The following is a 19,983-nucleotide window of genomic DNA, read 5'->3' as shown; positions in this document are numbered from 1 at the left end:
TCAAGGAGCTCCAACTTTAGCTCCACCAACTTGAGCATCAGGAACATCTTTTCCATTTTGAGGATTATCATTAGTAGTAGATGGGTGGACTTGCACCTGCTCATCAGGCGCCACAAGCCTACACTGGCCCTGGCATTGTCCACGCCCACAATATTGAGACGTGGTGCCACAGTACCCATACTGGCTGCAGCACAGCCCGCCAGGGCAACGCGCACCACCCGCTTGTCTCCCGCACTGGAAGGCCATTGATATCTCCACCATCATCATTGCCATGATCACCATAACAATCACACAACTCCTTAGCTTCATCATTTTCTTAGGAACAAAATAAACTTAGTTTTTTTTTCTTTCTTATTGATCTCCTTACTTTTTAGTTATGAACTCTTTATGATTGTGAAATGTGGTGATGGATAAACTGGTACTTATAGGGTGTAATGGATTTGGATAATTTGGAGAAAATGCAATTATGTCATTTGTGCATGATAGGATTGTATTTGTTTGAATGACAAATGTCGAACAAGTGTGTGAAGAACGAAACAGATGGCGGTGAGGGGCGGTACGAGCTGTTGCGGTTTGACCGATGGATATTGGAAGTCAGTGATGGTGGTTCTTCAACTCTCGGCGGACGGATAAGTGGTCATATCAGTGACTGATAAGTGTTTTGTGCTCAACTCAAGGGAGTCAATGCAGGCTGCTGTAGTTGTCTTATAGTAGGACTTACTATAGGAGTTAAACTGATCCATTTATTAGTTCTATAAGATTTGGGCTTTGACACAAACTACTTTCATGTCTTTAAATTGGGCCTATATAGCTCGATGATTTTAAGCTTTCTAAGGGGGACTTTGTTTTGGGCCTTTGTAGCATATAGAGCATTACTTCATCATCATGACATCCCTTCTACTTTTTTTTTATAGCAATAATGACATTTAGTCTTGTGCAATCAACGAGCTTTTTGTTATTTAACAATTAACATGACGTGTGCCTTACTATGAATCTATAATACTTTTATATTACAGTTTTGGGGTGTACATGGAGACAATAGGGTCAAGTAATTAATAGCAGCAACATGTAGATATATGCTTGTATATTGCATTAGAGCTACGAGATTGGCGGAGGTGGGGTAAGCTTATAGAGGTATTACTTGTTATGGAATGAAAAGAAATTTAGAAAGAGGGTGGAAGGTTGAAATATGTAACTGAAATTGAAGCATAATATTTCGAAATATTTATGCATAATTGCATATCTTAAAATACATAAACAATTATATAATTAAGACCAACTTTTACACCCAAAAATATTAATACGACATCTTACTGACTTTTCTTTTTTCTTTTTCATTTTTGGAGGCATTAACTTGAGAACGAAATGTCAAATCATGTATGATCTAATATTGCCGCATAGCATATTCTCAAGGCAAAGGCAAATATGAGGCGGAATCTATAAATATGATTGTGATAATAGATAAATAAAGAGTATCGATGATGGTTGTATAAAACATGTACTGATCGATGATAATGGATAAATAATGGTAGGTAAGGTACATGCGTCTAAGGGATGATAAATCGATAATAGTTAGTAGGCACATTTTCCCACTAACAAGGGGAATATGGTATGGGGCATTGACTTGCGTGTAAAAAGTACCATTGTGGTGATTTGTCAAAAGCATGCGCTAATTAAAAAAAGTCCATACGATCCTGTTAAAATCGGGCTTACATATCCACTTTTAGTCCGGATAATGTGGGCTTGCAGTTGATAGGCAAAGTCAACCGACCTGGTTCGAAACTTAACTAATCCGGTTTTATGTAATGAACAGATCAGTTGAGCAACATGTGGTATTTAAAAAAAAGTGTTCTATATCTATTTTATATAGAGATTTTACCCCCATCTCTCATTGGTTATTGGTCTTAATTCTGCTCTTCGGAGCCATTTTTACTACTAATGTGCTCCATGTAGTGTGTTTGTATTTTGAGATTGATCATTGTAAGAATTAGCATATTTTAGTGCATTTCCTACTCTTTATATCACTACAAGAGATAATGTTGTTTCGAGAGCACGAGCATTGAGTTGGAAGATTTTTGAAGTGAAGCGACTAGTGAAAGAAGTAGAAAAATGACTCCAGTCCACTCTTTTAATTATATCTCAAGTTCTAAAAATCTAAATGCAGTGATTTCAATTGTGTTAGATTCTACATTTCAAGATCTTTCCAACGAGTGATCACTTGCCTAATTCCAACGAATAACGAAGAAGTTATGACATTTTGAAGATAGAGATTTTGTGCAAGCTGACGACCGCACGGCCGGGCGGAATCCTCCCCGGCTGCCCGAACGCCCTTACTTAGCCAAATTTCATAGTTTGTAAAAGATTTGGAAGAAAATAAAATATTTTGTTGCAAGTCCGAAAGGGAGGAGCACCATTTCATATTCTACGATTTATGACCTGACAACTGCCCGACCGGGTGGACTTCGCCCCGGTTGGTCAGGCGGGGCTGTTTTTAAGGCTTTTGAAGCACGTGTTACGCCGGTTTTGGTTTTAATATAATTACTTATCCTTATAGAGCTAGAAAGAGGGGTTTTTTCATTATATTTTCATCTTTTATTTTTCTAAGCACTTTTTAATTACTCAAGAACCCTAGTATTACTTTTTTCCAATTTACATTGAAATTTCAATAAAAGCTTTGATTTTACAGGATTGGTTCTACAATTGGTATTTCTCTTCTCTTATTATTCCTATTTAATTCTTGATTATTAATTCACCATGTTTACTTATTTCATCATGAGTATGTTTACCCCAATTATAATTGAGTAGTCTATTTCTAGGGTTAAGGGGATCCATGATCAATTATGAAGGGATGTCTATAAAGTATTGATATTTGATGATGTATGTTGATTCCTATTGAATGTATTATCTTTTTTCAATCTGATTTGGCCAGAATTGATTGTTATAGTGTGCAATATTAGGTTATGTGTCGAGAGGAATAAACTTGATATTAAGGCTAGTTTCAATAGGTAGAGTTGGTATTAATAAATTGTGAGAGCCTGTTAATATCATTCTATGGTTCATTTCAACTCGAGAGAGCAAATCAACTTGTTTGACTGCGTTATTCATTATTGATTGTTATGTTTCATCGTGGAATATTGTTCATTGGTGAACCTACGCTCTAGAATTTTAGTATTTATATTCTTGATATAGTTATTGTCTAGTTTAGTATAATTGCAAACAAACACTCGTTTCCTATAATCTAGATTTGATCGATAATTAAGAAAAGAACATTGTTTTTCCTGTGGATTTGACCCTATTTCTCTGACTACTATTTCTTAGATGATTTTAGGATGACTTTAGTTTGTCAAAGTGCTCAGTAGAAAGCACAAAGCATTGTACCAACTTTTTTCGTTTTTTGTTTCTCGTTTCTTTTCCCCCCTGTGACTAAGACATCTTTGTATAACTGAATAATAAATTTTGGATTCAAATCTTTCCATCGATTTGTTATGTAGATTGCAATAATTTACTTCAAACCATGGATCATTAAGCCTCTATTGATGCTAAGTTTAAGCAGACAAATAATGAAAATAAAATTTCCAGATCTTTGTACCAACAATACAAACAAATAACGAAAATAAAATTTCCAGATTTTCACACCAACAATACAAACAAATAACGAAAATAAATTTTCAGATTTTTTTACCAATAATACAAACAATTTTTCTACCAATAATAATACAAACAACTTTTGCACCAATAATACGAAAATGTCACTAAAAACAAAAAGAAGATGAAAATATTACACAATCAAATCCAAAGATTGCAAAAACGAAAAACATTGCTTGTAAACGAAAGTGACAAAAAATTACAATCTAGATCCGAAGATTAATCAAAATAAAAATAAAAACCTGAAAACCTAGATCTATTGCTGAAAACCTCGACGGTTGATAGGGTGGGGACTTTCGTCATTGTTCACCGGTTGATGAGGGTGGCGACTTTCTTTACTTTTCTTTGCTTCCCTGGCTGATAAGGGTTGCTTCTCCGGTTGATTAACCATGGATCATTAACCGATTTCTTATTGACTTCGCTTGTTGATGAGATCTGAAACGTTTGCTGTTGGTGGGTTTCGTCTACGATTCTCCATGTTGGTGCAGTCGTGGTGTGTGGTTCGACGAGCGATGAAGGAGTGTATGGGAGAGTTGGTAAAAGGGCGGTTAAGTTGATGAGTTAGAAGGGTGGGTGTCGTTCGTGGCTGAGTTGGAAAGGTGGTGTGACGTTCGTGGCTGAGTTGGAAAGGTGGTGTGACGTTCGTGGCTGGGTTGGGAGGTTGATGTGTTGTTCGTGGATGAGTTGGGGGAGGGAGGAGGACATGGTGTGAGAGAAAGGCCGGGAGGGTTAATGAGAGAGAGATAGGGAGGATAACTTTAGGGTTGGTTAATGGCAGGGGCTGGTTAATAAGAGGGAGAGAGAACTTTAGGGCTCCATCTGATATAAGGAGATCAAGAGGAACCAAGGAAGGGGGGGGGGGGCGTTGGACCTAGTAGTTTTGGGCCACTAAAATTGATCTGGTTAGAGGAGAATCGTATCAGTTAATAAAAACTGATCTGGTTCTCCTCCAAACCGGATAAGTTTATTGCCCAAAAATCAGCGCCCAAAAAATGTTGAAATTACTGACCCGGTTTTGTTAGAGTCGTATCAGTTTGTTCGTGACATTTAAGATTTTTTCCACTAGTGATGTTTCTCTGTCATAAACTTAAAAAAAGCATTGATTTGTGTGTCTTGTTCAGCTTTTTTCCCAAAAATTACAATTGCTTATTCATAATAGCCCCTATTTGTGTATTCAAAACCCTAATTATTGATAAATCAACCCCAATCTGTGTTTTAGACTCATGTTATTGTTAAATCAACCCTTCTTTGTGTATGTAAAGATGTTGAAATGACAATATTATCCTTGTTAGTAGTGCAAAATTACATAATTACCCCGCTAGCAGGCAAAATAATGATTAGCTTTTTATCATCCCTTCATGCGTCTCCATCTTGCAATCTTGTAATTCTTTATGATCCACTTTTTCAATGTGTAAATAAAAGAGTGATGAATCAATTTTATTTTGAGCTAGGTATAGATAAATTATTAAATATTTTTAGAGAACGTATTGTATGTCGGACTCGTCCGACCATAATCTTGGTCGGACGACTTTCAGGTGGTTCCAATTTTTTTCAGGTAGTCTTCATTTTTTTTCAGGTGGTTCCAATTTTTTTTCAGGTAGTCTTCATTTGTTTTCAGTTAGTCTTCTTTGTTTTTCAGTGGGTTTTGTGCTTCAGTTAGACTTACTTGGGTTTCAGTTGGTCTTTATTCTTTTTCAGGTAGTCTACATTTTTCTTCAGGTAGTCTTCATTTTATTTCAGTTAGTCCATTATTTCTTTCAGTTGGCCCATTATTTCTTTCAGTTGGTCCAACTGAAAGAAAAGAAAGTCCAACTGAAAGAAAAGAAAGTCTAACTGAAAGAAAAGAAAGTCTACCTGAAAGAAAAGAAAGTCCAACTGAAAGAAAACAAAGTCTAATTGAAAGAAAAGAAAGTCTAACTGAAAGAAAACAAAGTCCAACTGAAAAGAAAACAAAACACTAACATCTACTTTCCTCACTTCCACTTTCCTCTCTCTCTCCTCCTTCACGCGAGGTGGATGAGCAGGATATTTTTGCATCACTGTAACCGATTCTTGTTCGAAATGATACTTGTACAATTTGTACAATTTGTAAATGGTACATTTGACGTAGCTACTGATGCTCTTATTATGATAACCAGGAGAGGAGTTGAAGTCACTTGAGAAAGTTCAGCCTGCTTCTAGGTGTTGCGAAGAGTACGTACGGCTCATTGACCGGCTGATTAGGCTAATTTTGCAGTCTTAATTGGTCTCATAATTCATGTTATGGTCCTTTATCTACTTTCGAGCTGTTAATCTCTCTGTCTCTGATATTTTTCTTTGATGTAATTCAGACTTTATAGCAACAAAACCTGATCCCTTCATTGCAGAGTATGATCATCTTAACAATGGTTTCTTGTGCTCTCATGAATATTGACATGGAATTGAACTGATTTTCAGGATGTCTGCAGAATCAAAAAGCAGGAGAGAGAAAAATTTTGAGGGAGGATGGAGGAAAACGGCTGATTGAGGGAGCATGGTGTCCCGTCCGACGGGACCTATTGGGTCAGACGGTCTGACCCAATAGTTTCACATATTTTTATAGTATTATTTTATATGAAGTAACTTTCATCATCAGCTGTATACAACCAACAATTTCCTTTTCTCATCACCATATATGCATTATTGTGGTCTTATATTCCTTTTGAAGAAATTTTAATTTTAATGGCTACGGATGCTCTATGTTTGTAACTTGTAAGCACTATTTTGTGAAAGAGAAGCACATGTGCAAGTTGGATATGACAAGCTAAGGGATTCCTAGCTACTAGCTGAACTGGCTTCGCTATGTCATGCCGACTTACTACTGCTCCATTAAACTATTCCCGGTAAGGCTGTAATGCTGTAATCTTAAATTGATGTATGGTCTCGCAAATCCAAATTTTCTGTCATAATTTTATGTTTCACGATTGTGTCATTCATGATTATTAATTCATACTTTTAATTAGACTTTATCGCTTGCTTTAAAATACAACTAGTTATTAGGTCCAGGCTATGCCCCGGGTAAGAAAATTTTCATTTACTAATATTGTACTTTGATATAATAGCACTAAATACTACTTGGTCTAGTGGTTAAAACTTTAGTACATGAACTTGAGGTCATGGGATCAAAACCTATACTATGCAATTTCTAATTTTTTTATATTGTACATGGATTACATGATTTTAATTAGACTTTATCGCTTGTTTTAAAATACAACTAGTTATTAGGCTCGGGCTATGCCCCGGGTAAGAAAATTTTCATTTATTAATATTGTACTTTGATATAATAGAACTAAATACTACTTGGTCTAGTGGTTGAAACTTTAGTACATGAACTTGAGGTCACGGGATCAAAACATATACTATGCAATTTCTAATTTTTTTTTTATTGTACATGGATTACATGATCTAAAACTCCCTAGGGAGAGTGCCACGTGGCACCGTTCCTGGTTTACGCACGCCTTGTAATATATTAGTATAGATATCTCCGGTTCTCTTTTTTTGGCTTTCACATGATTTTTACATTTCACTTCAATTATCATATGTCATTATTTACCTGAAGAAAAATATAATTATATCAAATCTCTTCAAAATAAAACAACTAAAAAAAGTGATTTTTTTAGATATATCGATCTTTGAAGTCTATAGATCTTAGATATACAGCACGATTGCTCTTTGCCACGCCAAAGAACAAGGTTTGAGTTGCAGGTTTGGCGCAAAAGAAGAGGGAGAGGAGGATCTCGACTAAAGATGGCAATGAGATAGATAGCTTGACCTGATTTGGGCATTTGGCTTTGGGCACGACTGAGCCCTCCACAATAATTTTATGCTAGGGCTAACCAACTTCCTTCTTTGTTAAGGATTCTTATGTCAATTAGGAGTGTATTATTAAATATGTCGACCAATAAATAAGATAACTTCAGTTGACATCATAAACTCCAAGTATAGGGTGTATTATCATATTATTCCTAAAAAGACATATGTAGCATGACGACTACATTGGATACGTAATTTTTTCGCATTATTTGGAGTTCGAACATCATGTCGAAATGAAAACTGTTTTATGGAAGCTTGGCACAATGGTATAGCAACAAACATAACCTATATAGGATCGCGAGGGCTATAAACCCTTGCAGTGCCTGCCCAATTTGTTTGCATGACACATAAGGATTGCAAACATTTATTCTGTCATTGCCCATTAGCCACGCACTACTGAAGCCTGGGAACAAATCAACATTGGTATAAGCTCTACTCTTGCCTCTCAGGATAATTTTACTCAATGGAATATCAAGTGGATCCTTACATTCCGTCTTGAAGATGGCCATCATGGCTCTTGTCTCCCTATTTTGTTGGCAAGCTTTGGTCAATTTGGAATACTCGTAATGATCAAGTCTTTTGATAAATTCGTGCAACGCCACTTTGATATTACAGTAGGACGAAGGATCTCTCAATACGTATCCTGGCCAATAGGTTTCAATCATGTCGAGTCATGAAGGTAAATTGGAATCAGGTACAGTCAACTCACACTCTAGCTTGTTGGTGTAGAGTAAATCGAATGGCGGATTTGTATTAATTTTTTCAATGTTTGCTTTTATGTTTCTCCGATGTCAAAAAAATCATATAATTCCGAATTTTTATATGATTTATTATTTCTTAATTAATAATATCAAGTTTGTGGGTATCATCCATTATTATCTAATTTGGTGACTTATTTTTTCACGTGTTATATTTTAATTATTGTGGAGGGTCTGCACTTTCATTTTCATCTCTCCCGCCTTGTGTCCTACATATCCAACAGACAACCATTATTATCAATTAGAACTTGATACAAGGCTTTGTTTCTAATATCTTCTACATTGATCAACTATTCAACTCTAAATTGGGAATAATATAAAAAGGATGTGCAGCCTAGAATTTGGGATTATTTATAACGAATAAAACTTGCGATTAATATTGAAAGACACCCCCAAACTTGAACTTTGAGGTGTCAAAATCGTCAACTAAATCAAACATAATGCCCAAACCACTACAAATATACTACCTTCATATCAGAATACATATAGTATTTCTCATTTAGACACTATTCATCAATCAACTTTGATATTTTTTCTCTTATCATTACGTAAGAAAAAAAACATAGTCATGTGGGATCTTGTTAAATTTGTTTCAATGCGAAGATTCTAAATATCAACTTTTCATAGTTTTTACTTGTATACAATTAAAGATATTAATGTCCAAAAAAGAGTGTTATAATACGTGAAAAAACAAATGATGCATGTTGTTTATGCCAATTTTGTACCAAGTACGCAAAAGGAAAAAGGAACCAACAACGAGGGTCTTTACACTATGGCAATCAACATTAACGGATAAATGAAATATGTAAAGGAAATAAAATAATAAAAAGACAAATGAATTGTTGACGCGGAAAACCCAAATGATGGGAAAAACCGCAGGTGATGCTCTTGATCAGCAATCCACTAATATGCCGACGGCGTCAATACAAGGGTAGAATACAATATCAAGCTTTCTTGTGCCACTATGGAAAATATTAGAGTAGAGAATAAAGAATATGAATGTGTGCGTGGAGAGAGAAGTAGTAGAAGAGAAACTATGGTTACATTGAACTACATATATATATAGGTGGGATATCCTTCAAAGATGCTTCCAAACTCCCTTGAAGATAGGTAGTGCCTTGATTATCTCTAACTTCCTCCTTATTTTCCTCCAACAGTTATACCCAAAGTCAATGCCAATCCCATGATTCTTGCTAACTGATATTTAATTCCTTCTTTGCTAATATGAAATTTTCCGGGCCCAACACATATATTGTGAAACGGAAGAAGTATGATCTATCTCATTCACTATCAAAGAATCAATACTGTTAGGTCCATTATTATTAGCGGTTACTCTCCCACCAATCATGTCCATCTATCTATTTGGCTTTTGTTTCATTAGCTATTCAATAATTTATATTGTATAAATAGATGCATTATTTTTGTCGTTAAAATTTACATATACAAGAGTACAAAATATATGTCAGTCTAAATAATAATACGGCAAAGCCAATAATTAACAAACTCCTTAATTAAGCCTACATATTTGAATTCAAGGACATACCTATCTACACCAAAACAATTGATACCATTATAGAGATTCTAATCCATCAACACTATGTTGGTATTCTGTTGACGTACTCTTCAAACGTTATTAGTTGATTGAATAAACTTTCTTCAAACGTTGGCAAGGGTACGCAAATCTTTATCTGACAACGCCAATTATACATGTTATGAAGTAACACTTTTTTTTAAAAGAAAGATTTAAATATAATACTTGGTTATAATCGGTAAAAAAAAAAAAAAAAAAAAAAAAAAAAAAAAGCGGTACCATTTTGCATTTTGCATTTTGGCATATGACACTACTTGGTTGAAACTCAAAGATTTATGCTTTATGCTAAATAACCACGATTAGTAAACTAGACCATCACGCTATTTGGCTAATTTTCTGACAATTAGATTAGAAAGGATATTCAACCCCCTTGGACGAGCTACGTTGTTGTTTTCTCCTGCAGTATGATAATTATTTTATTGCTTTTTAATGATTCAAATGACAAGTGATTACCACAGAGAATATAGTGCACTAACTATAATACTTTTCTTGTTCCATAATTATTATGCTAATAGAAGAGGTTATTAGTTTGCTCAGAAACTTTCTCCCCTTTTTAAGCAATTGTCCACTTATTTTTAATTCTATGTTGTCCCTTGGAATCTAGTGTATCGCCTCGCTCATATATGGTGCATTACCTATTTTTGCTTATCTCAATTTATTAGATCTTATTAATTCTTATCTCAACTTTTTAAACCTTACTTTTTTTAGAGTATCAGACTTTATTTATGCTTATTTTTACTAAACTGAACTTATTTAAACTCATTTGTTCTTATAAAGACTAAAAATAAACTCAACAGAAAAAAAAAACCATAATTAGATCCGTGTCAAGTTATCGAAATTCATGTGGAAGGCACATAATATTTGTTAAACTTATGCTTGCATTCCCCTTACTGAGTGACGGATCTAGCATTTGTGAAATGGGAGTACGATTACATATGATGACCAATAAGACTCATCAAAAGCTAAAAAAATAATTCAATATCATGGAGTGTTTCTACAAGCTAGTGCACCAGTTCACAGAAAATATAGAACTTGACTTAAAAGTAACCAAATAATTTTTGTGTGGAATGATCCGACTACATTTAATTGGTACTAGGTGAAGTATAACCACTCATCTTTGTAGGATTACAAGTACTATAAGCGGAATTTCATAAATCATATTCATAAACACTCAAAACAGGTTCTCAGGGATATACATTTAAGGATCACATAATAGCTTAGAATTAACCTTTGAAGTGTGATTTCCACAAAGCTCTTCGATATCCGGAGATAGAATCGCGATTGAGATTCCTCTACTAAGTCAACCAATCCATATCAACGCTCCACCAATGTTAGTTGGAAGGAAGAAGGACTCTTCAATTTCTTGGAGCAGTATTACGTAGCTTTTTGAAGAGAGAGAAAAGAGGAGAGAGAAAATAATAAGAGAAACTGACTGCTACTTTATTTTCTAATTCCCCCACCTAATTACAGGAACAAATTAGGTTAGGAATCCTCTCCTTTTACTTCTCTTTAGCCGGCCACCTCTAGAGTCTTTCATGGGCTCTAGGTCTTTCTTTTGTTGATCCAGATTGTGTAAGTGTCCTCGTAGGATCCATCTAATTGAGCTTCGGGATTATTATTTACTAAACCTGAAGTACTATAGCGTTCTCTAGCAAGACGTATAGACGACCCAATTTAATAAATTTATTATCTCCATAATATGATCCATGTTATATTTAATAATTGCATTAAAGTCGAGGACATAATTCCTTCAGTCTCCCACTTGTCCGAGACGAGTATGCAATATTCAAATTCCTTAAGTCTCTCAGTGTCCAATTTGATAGTATGACCATATATCTACGTCATCCATACTAGTCTTCAAATTAATCCTTGAAATCTGAGTTCGAATTGACAAACAAATGATCATCAAATAAAACATTTGAGCACGACCATGCATTTTTCAATTTTTACTCTCCGAGGGGCCAAGACACCCATCCTATCTCATATAGGACTTTTAAATCTTGTGGCAACCAAAACTCCAACTCAACTTTTAGCATAACCCGAATGATAACTTCATAGTCCCCTTTTACGGTATAACATTTGACAGCATCAAAGTTATACCAATCATTAGGCTAATAAGTAGTGCTCCACTCATGTCTTAGGAATCCACTAATATAATTGCGAACTTATGAGACTTCTAAGTAGGTTTTGTTCGATTATATATATGAACTATACATATCCATATGATTGATTAAACATCTCCATGTTCCCTTTTCCCATGAAACGACGCTATTAACCAATCTTAAATGCTAATTCTTTAATAAGTCATTTATGTCCAGTTTAATGACTTAGATTAGGAACTCTAGTATTCTATGAGTTTTGTTCACTTATGGTGTTTCATTCATCAAATCACATATTTGACAAAACCATTGAATTCAAGATATATTTTGGACATTTTATTTAATACCAAACCAAAAATAAATAAGACAAGAAGTTTATTTCTCATAAACATAAATAGCAAAACCATGTCTCTTCATTGTAACAAGTTTCTCTAAACCTAGTACAATCTAAAGCTACTCTAACATTTGCTTCAAGCCTATAGCCCTAACGTGACATTCATGTTTGGGTTGAGATAGTGGTTCAGTTAGCAGATCAGCCACATTCTCATCCGTGTGAACTTTACGGATCCTGACATCCTTCCTATCAACTATCTCTCGAATAAGGTGAAACTTCCTCATTACATGTTTGGACTTGTTATGTGATCTTGGCTCTTTTACTTGCGCAATAGCACCATTGTTGTCACATAACAACTCAATCCCTTCTAGAGCACTAACAGCTATGTCAAGAACTTCTTTATCCAAACTGCTTCCTTAGCTACTTCAAATGCTGCTAAATATTATGATTCTGTCGTAGAGTCTGCTACAGTGCTTTGCTTTGAGCTCTTCCAGCTCACTGCTCCTCCATATAGACGAAAAACTACCCTGACTGAGAACGGTAATCATCTCTGTCGGTTTGGAAGCAAGCATCAGTAAAACCTTCAACAACCAACTCACTTTGTCCTCCATAGACTAAGAACAAGACTTTAGTCCTCCTCAAGTACTTAAGGATGTTCTTACCTGCAGTACAGTGTGCTTCTCCTGGATTTGGTTGGAACTTTCTACACATGCTCAAGGCATATGCAACATCTGGTTGAGTACTTATCATGGCATACATGATAGATCCTATAGTTGAATCATAAGGGATGCTACTCTTTCGCTTTAACTCATCAGACTCAGTCAGGCACTAACTCTAGCTAAGCGATATGCCATATGACATGGGAACGAATCTTCTCTTCGAGATTTCCATGTTGAACCTTGCAAGAACTTTATCAATATAAGTTTCTTGACTTAATTAGCCCAATCATCCTTCGAGACCTATCTTCATGGATTTTAATTCCCAGTATGTACTGAGCTTCTTTAAGGTCTTTCATAGAGAAACAACTTTTCAACCATTCTTTCACTGACTCAAGCATTGGTATGTCATTTCCCATGAGTAGTATGTCATCTACATACAAAACCAAGAAGACTAAGCTGATCCCACTAAACTTCTTGTAAATACAAGATTCTTCTTCTCTTTTGAGGCAACGAAATTGTTTGATTCCCTCATCTAACCGAAGATTCCAGCTTTGAGATGTCTGCTTCAATCCATAGATGGATCTCTGAAGCATGCAAGCCCTTTTAGGATTTTCTGGATCCTCAAAACCCTCAGGTTGTGTCATGTACACATCCTCATTCAAGAATGCGGTTTTGACATCCATCTGCCAAATTTCGTAATCGTAAAATGCAGCAATCACTAAAAGTATCCAAATTGACTTAAGCATTGCTATTGGAGAAAAAGTCACGTCATTGTCTATACCATGAATTTGCCTGAATCCTTTTGCAACCAGTCTTGCTTTGTAGACATAGACATTTCCATCTTTGTCTGTTTTCAATTTGAACACCCACTTGAATCCAATAGTGTTAACCCCATCAGGCAAGTCGACCAGGGTCCAAACTTTATTCTCAGACATGGAGTCTCAGAGTTTGGGCTCGTCAAAGCTTGTTTGTATGTAGTAGGTTATGAATTCTCCAAAATCATAATTTCAGAATTTTCAGTTAACAGGAAATCAACCAACCTCTTGTTTGGAATCCTTGATGTACTTGACCTACGCGGGGCCTGAGCATCAAGAGTTATGTTTTTATCAACTTCTTGAAGATTTTCGCTTGAATTAGATTCAAGTGGAACGGTAGGAGGTTCACGCGTTAAATATGTCATATCATGAACATGACTTTCGTCTTGTCGGGTCGTCTCTGACATGGTGTGAATCATGTCCAGCTATTGCTTATCTCGAATTTCTTCGAGTATTATTTTACTCCCACTTGTCTTTCTAGAAACAAATTCCTTTTCAAGAAAGACACCATCACGAGCAACAAACACTTTGTTCTCTTGACGGTTATAGAAGTAGTAACCCCTTGTCTCTTTTGAGTATCCCACAAAGAGACATTTATCTGACTTGGGTGCACGTTTTTTCTAATAGTAACCGCTTTACATAGACCTTACATCCCCAAATCTTAAGAAAAGACAAGTTTGGAGTTTTTCCATTCCATAACTCATATAAAATCTTTTCTACATCCTTTGACAGGATCCTATTTAGTGTGTGTGCAGCTGTTTCGAGAGCATATCCCCAAAAAAGAAATATGAATATCAGCAAGACTCATAATGGATCAAACCATATCTAGCAAGGTTCAAATCCTCCTTTCAGATACACCATTTAACCGCGGTGTTCCTGGTGGAGTTAAAAGAATTCCACAACCCTTTAGATGATTATCGAATTCTGTGCTCAAATACTCGCCACCACGATGGGATCGCAGTGCTTTTATTCTCTTACCAAGTTAATTCTGTACTTCACTTTGGAACTCTTTGAATCTATCAAAATATTCCGACTTATGTTTCATTAAGTAGACATATCCATATCTACTTAAATCTTCAATGAAGGTAATGAAGTAATTAAACCCTTCCCTTGCCTTTGTGCTCATAGGATCACAAACATTAGTATGTATGAGGCCCAAGAGATCCCTGACCCTTTCACCCTTTCCAGTAAACAGTGATTTTGTCATCTTACCCATTAAGCATGATTCAAAGACATCAAATGATTTGAAATCAAATGATGGAAGAATACTATCCTTTTATAACTTTAGGATACGCTTTTGATTTATATGACCCATTCGACAATGCCAAAAGTAGGTTAGGTTTGAATCATTTGATCTTTGCTTCTTACTATCTATGTTATAAACTTTTACTGGCCTATCAAGCACATAGAAGCCATTTATTAATTTAGCACTAGCATATGACAAATTATTGTAGGAAATGGAACAACACTTGTTCTTAATATCAAAACAAAACCCTTCAAAATCCAAAACAGAAACAGAAATTATGTTCTTAGTTATCGAAGGAACAAAATAACAATTATTCAGTTCTGAAACAAAGCCAAGTGGCAAATGCAGACTACATCTTCCTATGGCAAGTGCAACAACTCGTGCTCCATTTCCAACGTGCAGCTCTACCTCTCCCTTTGCAGCTTCCTACTTCTTTTTAGTCCCTGCACATTGTTAATTATGTGAGAACCACAACCGGTATCAAATACCCATAAAGAAGTAGAAGTCAGATTGAATTCTATAATAAATATACCTGAAGTGGAAGCCCCATACTCTTTTCCTCCAAGTATACAGGGCAGTTCCTCTCCCAATGTCCTATCTTGTGACATTGGAAGCACTTGCTTTCCGCGGCGACCTTTGGCTTGGCGGTTGGATTAGGTTTTTCAGCAACAACGACAACTTGCTTGCCTTTGTCCTTCTTTCCGGTCCATTTCTTCTTGAAAGCCTTTTCCTTTTGAACCATCAAAACCTCTTTCTTTGGTTCAATCTTAGGGATGTTCCTTTCAGCATTGATCAATAACCCATGCAGCTCTTGCAAAGTTTTTTCAGACTCATTCATGTTGAAGGTCATCCTGAACTGATTGAAATTATCAGGCAATGAATGGAGAATGATGTCAGTAGCCAACTCAACCCTATTAGGGAATCGAAGTCATTCCATGTTTTCGAAAAGACCAATTATTGCGAAAACATGGGGACCAACAGCTTGACCCGGCTTTATGTGACATTCTAGTATCTCCCTATTAGTTTCATACCGCTCAACTCGGGCCTGAGCCTTGAACATGGCCCGCAGCTCTTGCATGATGGTACACGCATCCTTGGTTTCGAACCTCTTTTGGAGGTCCGGCTACATGGCTGCTATCATCAGGCAAGTGATTCGTATAGATCTATCATTGGCTTGTCTAGCACAACGTTTGTCTGCTTCAGTCGGTTCATCAATAACGACAGGATTTGAGGTTTCTAAGACATCCTCTTGACCCTCAAACCTCAGTATGAGTCTTAAGGTCCTTTCCCAGTTTATGAAGTTTTCACCATTCATCCTGTCCTTTTCGAGAAAAGGACGAATGTTGAAAATGGATTTGTTGATGTTGTTATTGTTATTAGACATAGTATCTACAAACATAAAACAAAAGCCAAGTTCAATTTTATGTTTATAAAACAACCTAAAACATGTAAAAGTTTTCTAGGTTGATCACCTATTCAATTTTAATGTCCCATTTAAATAAGTGAATACAAGATCCTATCAACATGAAACACTAAGCAGACGGAGGCCTTATCTTAACGTTACATTCTCAAGGTAAGTAAACTCTTTTACTAACTATAACACTTTATAATTCTTGTTTAGATTGATAAATATCGCATACTTAACTATCACTTGCTTCAAAATCCAAAACGCTTTTGATGTTGTCAAGGATAACCAAACTAAGTTGTAAAATTCGCAATTTCATCGTATCTCCCAAAATAATGATAATACCCTGCGGAGGCATGACCTATTACGTACTATTAATTAAGGGTTTATTAAGTACTTTATGTTTGGAAAAGCTAACCTTAATATTTGCGAGACCTAAGTTTATTATGTTGTTATGAATTAGTGAACTCTAGTGCATTGATAACCAACATACAATAAACTTATAAGTATTTTAAAGAATAATAAAATTCAAAATAAATATGATCTAGTATGGCCTTTAATCCTAAGAACCAAACATCATGGGCTCCTCCTTGGACTTCTTCAATCTCCATCCATCTTAGGGCCTGTTATTCTCCCCAGCTTATTTTCAGTTCAGTACAGTACAGTTCAGCTCAATTCAATTCAGTTCAGTTCAGCTCAGCTCCATTCTTTTATAACCATTTTGTTAAATATTATTATTATGTTGGTATAATTTATTTTACTAATTACTCTTATTATTATAATTTATTTTTATATCATTACTATTAAGTATTATTATTATTATTATTATTATTATTGTTTCTATACATTATTTTTATTTATTATAGCTTTACTCATTATTATTACTATTATTATTAGGAGGACATGGTTTAGGTTAAAACACAAATAAAACCACGTTTTTTAGCCCATAAACCAATCAAATCGCGTCAAAACGGTTTATGATGCAATTTTCGCGGTCTGATACAATCATTATTTTTATTACTAAATATTATAATATTATTAAATCTAATTATTAAAATAGTAATATTAATTTACTTCTTAGATATTATTGTTATTATATAATCATCATCAAGTATTAATATATTAATACAAATAATATAAAATAATAATTATTAATTATCATTATTATCATTAATTATTATTATTATTAATATTATTTATTTATAACTATCATTTAAAAATATCACAAAATACTATTATTATTATTCATTATAATTACTTATCATTATAATTATTATTTAATATTCATATTATTATTGTTTAAATATTATTTATATATTTATTACATTCAATTATATTTATTACATTCAATTTAATTCAATTCAATTCAATTCAGCTCCAATTAGTTCAGTTCAGTTCAGCTGTTTTATGCCGAAGAGAACAGACCCTTAGACATGGGTCTTCTCTTGATGGGCTCGTCTTTGAATTACATAAGTATCAAAATAATTTAAATAATATCTAAATTAAATAAATTACAAAAATACATAACGATAACGGATCGTATTTAAAATTACAAGAATACATCACAATATGCAGATCATATTTTCTAACCTAAATTTGGGTCGTACTAGTCATCCATAGCAATGATATCAAATATAAAAGCCACATAATAATATCACATATTATACTTGCCATCAATTAAAATATCAAATATTCTTAATTAAATCAAGAGGATAAAATATTTAAGTTATTCCTAACCATCTAAAAGATTCTATCCTAAAAAATCTAGCCAACTAATTTTAATTAGATTAAAAAAATCAAATTATGAAATTAATTTATGACCCAGTCAAAATTAATATAATTGGAATTTACATAACTTCTCAAATGTTGCTTTAACAAAAACAATTCAAAAATAAAAGGGAAACACATTGCTAGTTACACGCTGCTTTTCAAAAAAAATAAAAGGAATTTTTTTTTTTGATAAACTCATGGAACTTCAGCAGCACAAAGCTCCCTTCCGCGCCAGCCGTGTCCAGAAGGTCGGAGTTCCGGTGACCTATTCAAGCGACCTCACTAGCAACTCTCCGGTCCTTTCCTCCGCGAGCCAACGCCGGCAACAGGGTGCCAACGCCAGCCAGCAGCACGGTACTGCTGTGCAAGTCATGCGTCGCGCGCGTGGTTGTTGAAGCCACCGTTCCTCGTCGACTGCCCGCCGGCGGCAGTCTTCGCTACCTATGCCGACTTCTTCCCGGCAGACCACAGGAGCAGCCACCAGCCGTGGCTGCTCCTCTTCCTCCATCCTTCAATTTTTTTTTTGTTTTATTTGAAGGATATCAAAATCACAACCTTTTGAAAATTAATTTAGTGATGTTAATTAAATTAAACAAACTCTGTTATGCCTAATTCAGAAAATTAATTAAAATCTTCATTTTAATTAATTTTAGGGTTATTCACATAAATTAATCTCTAATTCATATAAAATGTTTTTTACATGAATTAATTTTGATACATAAACAATTTTAAACATGAAAATTAGATAAAAAAAATATGATTTTAATATTCGAAATTTAGAGATCAAATATTAGATTTTAAATTTCGAAAATTAGGGTTTGAAAGGTCAAAATTTTCGGCCACTTTTTATTGAAAAATTAAGTAATTAAATCTTCATTTAATTATTACAATTAATTATTCAATCCATAATTCAATTCCTTCCCTTAATCAAATTAAAATTAGTCATACATATCAAAATAAATCTAAATATTATGACCAAAAACCTATATGCAAGAGGCTAAAACAAATACCACTGTAGGATTACAAGTTTTATAAGCGAAATTTCATGAATCATATTCATAAATATTCAAAACAGGATCTCATGCATATACATTCAAGGACCACATAATAGTTTCGAATTAACCTTTAAAGCGTGATTTCCACAAAGCTCTTCGAGATCCGGAGATAGAGCGACAAATGAGATTCCTTTACTAGGTCCACTAATACTAGGTCCACTAATCCAGATCAACGCTCCACCAATACTAGTTGGAAGGAAGAAGGACTCTTCAATTTCTTGGAGCAGTATTACGTAGCTTTTTGAAGAGAGAGAGAAGAGGAGAGATAAAATAATAAGAGAAACGGATGACCTCAAAGGATGAAGCAGATGGAATCAGGGGAGGGGACTTCCCTGACTAGAATGGATAGCATGTTAGTGTGGAATGTCCGGGGGATCAATTGCTTGTCAAAGCAATCTGAAGTGAAGAAGATTATCAAAAATAGATCCCTTGGATTGATTAGTCTCATTGAGACAAAGGTTAAGGCTAAGAATATGGGTAGAATGTACAGCAACTTGTTCCCAGGCTGGTGCTTTACCTCAAACTCCTCTTTCCATCCAGGGGGGAGGATAATTCTGGCTTGGAACCCCCTTAGTTTCCAAGTTCAGATTGTAATGATGTCTGCACAAATGGTTCATTGCTGGATTAGACCTCATGGTCATACTGTTGGGTTTTACTGCACCATAGTATATGCTTTCAATAGTGTGATTGAAAGGGAAGAATTATGGAAGGATTTGAGGCTGGTGAAAGAGGTGAATAATCCTTGGATTGCTGTAGGTGACTTCAATTGTGTTTT

At 34.8% G+C, this 19,983-nt stretch overlaps 1 protein-coding gene and 1 long non-coding RNA gene across 2 annotated transcripts; one reads left to right on the top strand and one right to left on the bottom strand.

Annotated features, from left to right (window-relative positions):
- LOC104895988 (antimicrobial peptide 1b) lies at positions 1 to 312 on the bottom strand. The gene has a single exon (XM_010682649.3). It carries the CDS (start codon positions 310 to 312, stop codon positions 1 to 3), a length of 312 nt encoding a protein of 103 aa, XP_010680951.2.
- A 5,910-nt stretch (positions 313 to 6,222) lies between these two features.
- Positions 6,223 to 8,359, top strand: LOC104895987 (uncharacterized). Its single transcript, XR_790381.4, has 2 exons — positions 6,223 to 6,506; positions 7,369 to 8,359. It is a non-coding gene; the product is annotated as an uncharacterized LOC104895987 (long non-coding RNA).
- The last annotated feature ends 11,624 nt before the right edge of the window (positions 8,360 to 19,983 follow it).

Source organism: Beta vulgaris, chromosome 6, assembly GCF_026745355.1.
Source record: "Beta vulgaris subsp. vulgaris cultivar EL10 chromosome 6, EL10.2, whole genome shotgun sequence".
NCBI lineage: Eukaryota > Viridiplantae > Streptophyta > Magnoliopsida > Caryophyllales > Amaranthaceae > Beta > Beta vulgaris.
Note: the sequence above shows the minus strand (reverse complement) of the source record. Positions and strands in the feature narration are given on the sequence as shown.

Coding starts and splice junctions, on each gene's coding strand:
- LOC104895988 (XM_010682649.3), bottom strand. CDS start 312: ATGATGAAGCTAAGGAGTTGTGTGATTGTTATGGTGATCATGGCAATG.